This window comes from Ornithodoros turicata, chromosome 3, assembly GCF_037126465.1.
Source record: "Ornithodoros turicata isolate Travis chromosome 3, ASM3712646v1, whole genome shotgun sequence".
Taxonomy (NCBI): domain Eukaryota; kingdom Metazoa; phylum Arthropoda; class Arachnida; order Ixodida; family Argasidae; genus Ornithodoros; species Ornithodoros turicata.
The window spans coordinates 9,681,651-9,692,215 of record NC_088203.1 but is presented as its reverse complement, the minus strand read 5'-3'; the positions used below and the strand labels follow the sequence as shown (position 1 = coordinate 9,692,215).

Genomic DNA, 10,565 nt, shown 5'->3' with positions numbered 1-10,565 from the left:
GAGAGAGAGGAAAGAGACGAGATTGCCTTGTCTAGAGGAGGGAGATCGTCGCTTCCAGCCAGCAATGAAGCAAGTTTCTTCTCTTGCAGAGAGCGGTTACAGTGCGACCGCACAGAGACAGTGCGGAGGACAGGAGACAGGAGCTCGAAATAAATGGGTAGGTGATCGCTGTTGGTGGACGAATCGATGGCTCTCCACGAAGACAGCTTGATCCGGGGAGAGCACAGGGTCAAGTCGATCGCAGAGCGCGCAGTCCCTCGGAGAAACGTAGACGATCCATCATTAGCCACAGAAAGGTTTCGCTGGCAAATCCAAGCCCACAAGTCCCGGCCTCGCGAGTCGGTCTTATGGCCCCACTGGACATGGTGGGAGTTGAAATCCCCGGCTACTAAAACATCACCAGAGGCCTTGGCCACGGCAGCATCCACGGGCCCGGCGGAGAGAAAGCCACCAGGACAATAGACGTTGATGATAAAGATATTCAGGGACGGCGAGGGCAAGGCGAACGCCGAGCACTTCGCAGCCCAGAGATGATTGCTCATAGAAAACAGAGGAAGAGTGAATGAGGGATGTGGAAACAAGTGTCAGCAGGCCACCACCGCAGCCAGCTGGTCGGTCTAAGCGGTACGCATGAAAACCGGGAAGAGAAAATGACCGAGAAGCAGAAAGCCAAGTCTCTTGAAGTAAGATAACATCTGGAGAACAAGAGGAAACTAGTGTGTTAAGGTCTGGAAGGCCGTTGAGTACAGAGTAGCAGTTCCATTGGAGCATGCGAAGGCTATCCATCAGCGAGTATGGATTCAGCCACGGCGGTGGCAAGGACGTCACTACTCACTTGCTGTTTACGACCTTTCTTATTGCGCTTGCCTTGAGGGGCGCCCGATCCTGCAGTAGCAGGGGAGGCGCCGCGCTTGGGCAAGGAACGTACGGAATCTATGTCGGAATCCATTTCGGAATCCTGCCAGTCACCCGGGGGGCGAGCAAGAATGGGCGTACAGCCTAGAGGCGGAGTTGCCTCGGCAGGCACCGAGCCGCCAGGACCACGAGCCACAGAAGCAGCCCGCGCCACTGAGGACACAGTGTCCTGGAGGGCAGCAGTTAGAGAAGCTAGCAGGGAGGTGAGAGAGCAAATGTCCTCTTTTAGCTTGCCGACAGCGGACTCCACAGCATCACTAATCATTTTCTCAAGTCTCTCCGGGGCAAGCCCGGAAGCCTGAGTCCTAGCGGCAAACGAATCACCACGACCCTTAAGCACAGAAGCCGCTTCGACACGAGAGCAGTGACGTGAATCCATAAGATCCAAGAGAGCTATTTCCTGATCGCGACAGGGACAAGCCGGGAAATCAGCGTTGTGTTCGCCTCCACATAGACAGCACTTCAAAGAGGAATCAGGGGAACAAGCAGATTCGTCATGGGAATCACCGCAGCGCCGGCAGCGCATCTCGGACTTACAGTGCTTAGTGACGTGGCCAAAGCGGTAGCAGCGCTTACACTGCAGCGGTCTACGTCTGAACAAATCCACGCGAAATATCAGCGGCCACGATTTTATCTCCGAAGGACAGTTGTGCCCCGCGAAGGTCACTATGACTGACTCTGTAGCTACACGACCGTCGTTACCGGGTGCGCTACACCGGTAAGCTTCAAGCACCCCGAGATGGGAGAAGAGGTCAAGGAGCTCATTGGCAGGCAACGAGACATCAACCCCCTTCACCACCCCTTTGACGCACGCTAAGTGATGGGGAATGTAGGACTTGACAGGAAGGCCTCCGAATGTAGAGGTTTGGAGCAAAGACCGAATCACGTTCAGGTTAGAAGACCTACAAACGATGCCGTCTTTTCCATACTGACGTACCTCATTAATATCCTTAAAGTCGGGAGTTACGCCTTCTAGGCACTGAATAAGTATCTTGGGGTTTTTAGAGCGTATGGTAGACCCATTCGTAGGCATTAGAACAACAGGAATGGCAGAGAGCCCGTTCTCTAAGAAGTGTTCCAAAGGGAAGGAACCAATGTCGCTGGACGCGGACCAGTACAGGTCCGCCCCGCCGCTGACCGGCATCTTACGACCGCGGGGAGTCCCGGCCAAACCCCCTTACCTCGACACCGCCGGTTACCAACAAGGTATGGGCAAGTGGCAGACCCAGAGGCCAAGAGCAAAGTCACTTCGTCGCTTTCGCTAACAGACCGTTTCCCGCAGGAGCTATCGGAGAAGCAGCCTTCAGCAGCCTCTCTGACCGTAGCAGTCAACGCAGTCAACTCGGCATTACCCTCAGCCTTTTCTTCTTCTTCCTTTTTTTTTTTTTTTCATCGCGACGTTTGCGGCGATTATTGGGTTTGCGGCGATTATGTAAAGGTGTATGTTGGCCGATATCACACGGACGGATGCTGTTATCTCATTGATACATGCAAAGGTGAAGAGTAAATCCAATAAAATTGCCGCTAGACTCCGCGCATCCTGATTTGTTTTATCACGATTCTGAAAATGCCTCACTGAGCGAACGCGACCACCGTCGCTTGTATCAACGAGATAAAGGCATCGCATCCGTGCGATATCGGCATACGCCTTTGCATAACCGCCGCAAACACAAACAAACATTACGATGCCACAGCTGAGGACAATGCCGAGTCAACAGCTCATGGCAAGGCGGACAAGCCCGCAGCACAAATGGGACAGTCGAAACACTCTTTCCCTTTATTTCTCGTAAGCGCCACTAGGGTGGCCCTCTTCCCGCTCTGCCGTTCGAGTTAACCCTGTTTCGAGGTGTACATTGGATTTCCGCACACTTTGGAACCCTTCCTTCTAACCCTTCTCTCCCTGAAACACGGGGGAAGCGTGTTCTTTCAAGTAGTATACCGCTTTCGGTGGTTCTGGGCGCTCGGATGAAAAGAGCATTTGGGGGATGTGAGTCACTGCCACCCGCAAGCCCAGATCAACCAAAAGCCCAGAACCTCCGAACATTTTTTCGGTGGAAATGAGCGTTTGGCTGATTTGGGACGTCGGTGGAAATGGCTATTTGGAGGAAATATCCTCCAAACCCGAAAAGCGTTTAAACGAAAGCGTTTAAAAATAAGACATCGATAAATCCAAAGCTAAAAATGCACTTTTAAATCTAAATCACGAAAAGATGCATGGTGTCGAGTTCCTGGGTGGCGAAGTAGTCGTCGCAACAATACTGTGGTGGCGCTGGTGCATGGGAGCGCGAAAGAAGAACGAACATTGCAAGATGTATTTTGGGGGTTGGTGCTCTTTTGACCCGGGCGCATCGGGCCCCAAAGGTTGGTGTCAGTCTCTTAGCGGGACTTCCCGGGGGAGGCGGCGCCCCCCCCCCCAGTTCATGTTCCGGGGGGGGGCAAGGGCCCCTGCACATACATGTTTCTCCTTACTCTTTTAAAAGAAAAGAAAAAAATCCTGTAGTTCATGTATATGGCCCTTGTTTCCCCTTTTAATATCATTGATTAGTTAGGCTGGCCGAGTTTTCTGCCTCAGAGGTTGTCGTATTGGTTTGTTACGCACTGCGTGGCCGCACGGCCACACTAATCGGATTCGCGGTTCGCTGCGTATCGGCGTGGCAATGGACCTTTTTCACATGCGCGTCGTATCCTAGCGGCTCTCCAACGAACCATGCTCGGCGCGCGTCAAAACAAACCCACGTGGATAGCACAAAGGGCCAAAACCGGTTTGGAGTAGGTCCAACAAGGTCGCGCCATTCGTGGGGTCTCCCCAGTGGTCTCCACTTCTGTCGTCCCTATATTGCGCCATCTAGTGAAGTCGGAGAAAATCCTCTCCGGCGCCTCAAGGTCATACGCATGCGCATAGGGCATTGGGGAAAAGGTCTGCCATCTTCCCTTACTTCAGCTGTCCCCTCCCCCCGCACAATCACCTGACTTTTCCAGTCGCGTCAGAATGCTCTGACAATTCCCGGTTTTTCAGGTTTGCAGTTTTCCCAGTTTGCTGACAATCGCGATACACCCTCGTATCACGGGCTGCTCTCGGCCGTACAGCAGCGATCATCCGGCAGACTGATCCGGCCGAGAAGCGGATTCGGCTCGGATCCTGGCTTTTTTTTTTTTTTTTTCCTGTGAACTATGACTCTTATACAAAAACAGGCCCACGGCAGCAACACCAGCACGTGCCAGTGCGATCCGTTGCTGTGTGGAAGTAACACAATCGATGAAACATACGACGTGATCGCTACCAACAGTGTTGTTGCGCAAATTTACGTAACGACGTACGACGACGCCTGGAAGCTTGTCGCAGGATGCACCATCCTGACATATCACTCGGCAATCACGTGTTTTTGTTCCCTGCGAAGTCGGCCCAGGAAACTCGATCCTGCCACTACGATAGTCGTGGCGCTGACGTGACAAGCAGTTCCATCGCTACCACCGCCACGTGCAAAAAAGGAAGAAGGAGAAACGTTCAGAACGCCCGTGCAGATCTGGCAACAAAGCATTATCGCTTGCCTTCCCGGTAGAACGGTGCCTCCTAAGCCACTGTGCGGAACATGGAGCGTCCAGCTCTGGAACCATTTTGGACAGGAGGCGACATTCCACCGCAGTACGGAGAGGTGGAGCAGAGCCAGTAAGTGATTATCCTGTTTTTGTTTCCTCGAAGCATGGAATCGGGCAACGGGAGAAGCAGGTGTGCGCAGTCATATAGTGGGGCTGTATTACAGCAATGACTCCACCCAGAGGGTGCCGAGATGGAGGCGGTTTTAGCCGGTTTAGATCGAGCGAAGTTGGGTCAGGTGAGGTTTAGGTTACGTTCGTCCAGTGCCTTTGGGGGTCAAAGGGACGGGACCCCCTCCCCCGCGCATGTTCTATGCGGTGCCACCGTGTCGCTGTCAAATGTTCACTAACGAGCGGGGTACGTTATTTTCGCACATCACTCGTAATTGCACATTTCGGTCTATCCGACGAGAATATTTCGTGGGGTATTCGTGCCTCTTCTGACTTCGTGCTCAATTACGTCACGAAAGAAATGCATGCAACTCTTGTAAGCTATGAGAACAGCGTCACATGACACTGATCAACGATGATAGTCTCCCTAAAGTTCCTACTAGGAACCTGCACGAACGTTGAAGATATTCTCAGTGCTGTCCCCTGGCAATGTCCTACTGCCAATGCCACTTAAGAACGAAGAGAGATCGAATCCGCCAACTACATACGCCGTTGGAGACAAGAAGGCACAATAGCGCGCCAGAAGAAATACTGCAACACCACCACGCGGCGTCACGTAGTGTCATGTGGTTTTTTTCTCCAGTCTGATATTTCTTTAGTGAGCATTGCTAGAAACACCCATAAGCCAACATTCCCTTCGTATCTCAAAATTTCTTGTAAACACCTGATTTCTAGATGTTATTTTAGCACTGTACTTTTTCGAGAACCGCTAAAGTATCATGTAAAGTATCATTAAAGTATCATGCGTACAGCAGTTTACTCCAAGTAGCATCGCCACATCGCGTGCAACAAGCGGTGGTAGACGTTAGGCCGACGCTTCACCATGACAACCTCAACATGGACATTCTGCTCCATGCGGTTGGATAGCTTCGATACCGTTCCGTTCACGCTGAGTTGGCGCTCCGTTGGCCCGATTCAGTTTGCAAAAGTTGCTCCATGCGGTTGCCGCCTACTCGTGGCGTCATAACGAACGCGTTTGGCCGCCATGGTGGTGGTGTTTTGACATCTGACCGCGTCCATTCCGTGTTATCCCGAAGACACTCTATGTCATTGTCCCTCAGGTTTTCCCTTACGAAAGCTACGGTAGCCGCATCGAAAAATCACTTAGTTTGTCATCTCTCAATGCAGGATGGTAGCCAGAAAATATTTCGGGGGGGGGGGGGGGTCTTTACATGGAGGAGGATTCCCCCTTGTTTACCTCTCCCAAATGTAACATAGGTTAAACAATATCGGTGTGTTGTTCAAGTGCGCGTCTGATTCTGTCACTGCTACCTCCGTACTCTTGGAGGAGAGTACTGATGTATATAAAAAAAGTCGTTTCGACGGCACTAGAATAAGTTTCCGACAAGTATCCGTAATTTATTCAGTTCCATGTTCCCGTAAGAGCTGTGAAACGTTGCCGAGGTACTTTTCAGTGCTTTCAGTGCAGTGTGCTTCTTGAATGTCTCAAAGTACACAACACTACATCGACGCTAAAAGCACAATGCTAATAGTAATTCGGGGCTTTATGTCGCAAGACAACAGCGATCGGTAACACAATGCGAAGTGCCGAATATTGACGACCGACCGACGGATGATGACGTCCGAATGTCCGAACACAAAAGATCGTTGGCACCGCTAGTTGTATAGCAAGAAACGAGCACAACAGAGAAGCCGCACGTGATGTCGGAAACCCAGCAGAAACTTTTGAAATTACGTCAGCAAAATGACATTGACAGGTTGCGCGAGAAAAGCTTGCTATTAAAAACAGGTTCGCGGCAATTTCATGTGTGGAGACACTTTTAGCGAAATTAGAAGCGACATCTGCCGAGTTTTTGAGGCTTCTCTAGCGTGTGTCCTGCTAGCTGCTTCGGTAGCACTGTGCCAGAGTCCGTTTGCGGTTTCGACTGGACGAGACATGTCGACTGCTGCTCTCCATGTGAACCGGCGTATGTCGACACAGCGGAAACAACATCGCTACGATGAGGTGGTTCAGACGACATCTGTCGACTGAAACCGGTCATGTAACCTATCCAGTGCGAGTCCCAGCCGATTGTCAAGTAAACCCTCCCCATCCGATCATGACGATTAGCCTGCTGGTGTTTTCAGTCGACATAACATTCCACGTAAATACTGAACTTCAACAGCCTTGGCAAGGCATTGAGCATAAGCCTTTATGCGAAAGGACTCTGTTTTGCATGTATAGTAGCAGGCCGTGGAAGAAGGCAGCTCATCACTAAAGATGAGTGCGATGCAGGTATACCCGCGGATACTACCCACCAGTATCTGCGCTGGTTTGTTTTTCGTGGGCTGCGGGTAAGGTGCACTACCTCCGCGGATTACGCTGGTATTCCCGTAATACCCGCAGGCACAAAACCAGCCGGTCGGCTTTTGGCGTACAGCCCGATTTACTGCGAACCCAAATATCCAAAATGTGCCTTTCCATATCCAGTCCTTCCGTGGTGTGCGAGATGACGACAGCTTTGCCATTTACTGGCATCACGTTCAATGCTTACGCTTTGAAAGAGGGGGGGGGGGGGGGTGGAGGGCGACAGTTCAGCTGATTGTGAGACCCGGAGAGCGCGGTTCGGGGGAGGTTTGTAGTGGGGGTAGTGTGTAGGGTATCGCCTGCGACGATGAAACTCCACATCCATAATTTCAAAATAAAGTTGTTGTCATTGTCATTCTGTGGCCACATAAGGCCAATTTTGGCTATCTTCGACACGACGACTGGTACGCTTCGCGTTAGTAAGCTGAAAACTAGATCAAATGGCTCGCTAACGTGTGCCCAGCATCAACATATCATTTCGTGTTGTGACGATCATGCAGCATAACCGAAACATTCGTAGGCACTGGGCTGCGGTGCGGGTGCACCTGTGGCAGACTTGTACATATTTGTATTTCAAGTACAATTTGCGGTATTTTGGTACTCTACTCAACTTTTGTTTTGTGTATTTGTACTCTATTTAAAATACATTTTATTGTATTTTCCACTCAATACTGTAATTACATATTTTGTATCTCCCTCTTACACTTTCTGTGTCTCGTCCTTTTTGTGTCACTAGATCACTAGATCACTAGATTTGTTTCACTTGTGTGGATCACTCCTATCACACAGCGGCGGCTTGCGTAGTGCGCGGGCTTTAGGTGATTCATGTGACATTGCGGCGACTTGCCGCATTCACCAGTGACTTTTTGCGTTCAAGGATAAAAAGTAGCCTAATTGTATTTCAAGTGTGTTTATACCCTATCGTAATTACATTCTAACGTTAGTATTTATTATATTATCTTAAATACATTTTTGAGTATGCGGGTACCCGTCGGAATGTGTGGGCGCAGGAGCTGATTGCACCAATGACATTGCTACGCTGCGAGTGCGGTTGCGGATACGAATTTCCATACCCGCACTCACCTCTACTCATAACAGCAACCAAACTGCTGCCATTTTGGAGGGTTTCCGCTCATCAGTCTTGGGGATTTTCTTGGAATCACTATAGGAGAATCACCTAATCATCACAGCCACGGGATCATATGACCCACTGAGGCCGCTACTTACGTTAACAAAGTCATTTCCATCGCGTGTTTTATAATGACTCTTGAATTGACTATTTGCAGACGAGGCCCCCCACCAATGGAACCAGAGGCGCGCGGCAGAGACAGAGATAAGAAGAAAGCAGACGCCATGATGCACACCGTCATTGTCATGCTCGTCCTGTTCGGGTGCCTCTGCGCAGCAGTACTGGCCAACTTTCTAATATCAAGCCTGCTCTTTCAAAGAAAACAGTGCCCTACGGAAACAACCCAGGCACCGGGCACGTGCCCAACAGCTACAACCACGACTAGCAGCTCAACATCAGCTACAAGTGCGACGACCACAACCAAAAACACAACTGTGGGAACTACCACGGCACCTTTCCTAGTTCCGAAGTACGACTTCCTCTGCCAGTCCTCTGAGTGCATCCGGCAGATCTACATGAATGCTATCAATCCCAATGTGTCTCCCTGCGAAGACTTTTTCACCTACGCTTGTTCCGGTTTTTTTAACTCCTCTCAAAAAGTGAGCTCAGTGACCCTGCACCGCAAGGACAACGTAGCCCAATACATCATGGAGGAAGCCAGAAAAGCCACAAGGCCACCCCCGAATCTGCGCTCCCCGAATGCATATGAGAAAGCTGCGTTTCTATTTCAGCAATGCGAGCAAAGAGAGAATAATTGGCAGAAGGAACTGCGAGCAACTGTGAGTTATCTTGATGTTTACGGATTGACGTCTGCAAACGGATCCTTCGACCCCATCGATGTAGCCATACGGATGTCGCTGCACGGCGTTCACGTGCTCTTCCAACTGCGAAAGTCGTTCAAAAGATGGTCCAGTACGTCAGATGGAGCGGAATACGAAATGGTTGCTTCGCCCGACATTATAGATCTTGTGAGTTACACAATTTCTAAACCGATAAACTCACCGCAACCTGTCCGTGGATTCGAGGAACAAGCACACCTACCACTTTCATTGGAACAGATCGCTAGTAGCGCGGACTTTCAGTCTAATTTCATTGTCAACTTTGTCATGCATCCTTTCTTGACGGTGTCTTTCGGCGACGCATATAAAACAACGCCAGAAAAACTTTGGTTTGGTTCTCCGGACTTGAACACCCCGTCGCCAGCATGGGTCGGATCATTCAGGAAATACGTACCAAAAACATTTATGAGAACGCCACTCGTCATACCTAAAGGATCCGCTGAGCTCTTCCATCGTTTCAGTGAGCTGAACGAGACGGAGGCAAAAGAATTCGTGTTGAAGTACGCGAGTAACTTACATAGCGCCGAATTAAAAGGCACCCGCTGGACCTGTTACAACATTACGATGTCCCTGATGCCTTATGCGTTTGTCTGGCCTGTCCTTGAGAAGATCGACTCGGACCCCTTCGCCGGTTTCGCGTTCGGTGTCACAGACGCCGTAAGAGCTGCGTCAGACACACTCCAACATATCGACGCATTCCATAACATCTCGTGGTTCCAGACGCGAGATTTTCAGATCCTCAACGTCAACCGAACAGCAGCAGAAAGTTACTACTATGCCTTCAACGATTTAGGGCTCCCCACTTTCATGGATGCGTACATGCTTGTCTCCGGAATCGTTATGGCTTCCCTTATTGTCTCGGCTGGGGCGCAGAACCCTCACGACGCCGATCTTACATCTGCGGCCGTGACGTTTCGCACGCGACGAGCGTGTTCCCTGGATGTCCCGCTTTTTGCTACTCTCTCTCCATTCTTCAGCAACCAGGCCGCTCCAGAAGTAAACTATGGTTCGCTGGGAGCATCCATCGCGTCAGCTCTACTCCTGGGAGACGCCGAGTTCGGCCAATCCCCTTTTTTCACACAAACAGTTTTGAATGACCTTCGTTACACGTCCAGAGCGCACTGCCCGAACCACGCCACGTGGAAGCCATACAATGTCTCTGAATCAGCCAAGAACCTGACTGTTCTGGGTGGCGACGTCGTGTGGCCGTACTACGACGCGCTCTACGAGAAGCTGTACGCGGCGGACCTCCTCGGGATAGGCGCAGCGTACAGAGCGTACAAGAAGTATTTGACGGGTTCGATAGCCGATAAGGACGTCGACGGAGATAAACTATTCTTCCTGAGCACTTGCTATAGGTGGTGCAACTCCGGAGGTCCGACCGATTTCGAATTGGAAGGAGACTTGTCACCCCATTTGCGTTGCAACGAGCCCCTCAAAGATATTCCTGAGTTCGCAGCCGCATTTTCCTGTCCTCCATACAGTCCCATGAACCCATGGTCAAGATGCGTTGGGATATGATTATTGTTTCAAGCATTAAATATCTGTTTTCCGTACGGTAAAGCGCTAAAATGATGCGCCTGTTCTGAAGCTCAAGTACGAAAGGTAT

General features: G+C 50.6%; 1 protein-coding gene across 1 annotated transcript; it reads left to right on the top strand.

Moving 5' to 3' along the window:
• Positions 1-4,433: 4,433 nt before the first annotated feature.
• Positions 4,434-10,565, top strand: LOC135389867 (uncharacterized). Its single transcript, XM_064619899.1, has 2 exons — positions 4,434-4,582; positions 8,275-10,565. The coding sequence occupies exons 1-2, from the start codon at positions 4,506-4,508 to the stop codon at positions 10,475-10,477; spliced, it is 2,280 nt and encodes a 759-aa protein (XP_064475969.1). The 5' UTR covers positions 4,434-4,505; the 3' UTR covers positions 10,478-10,565.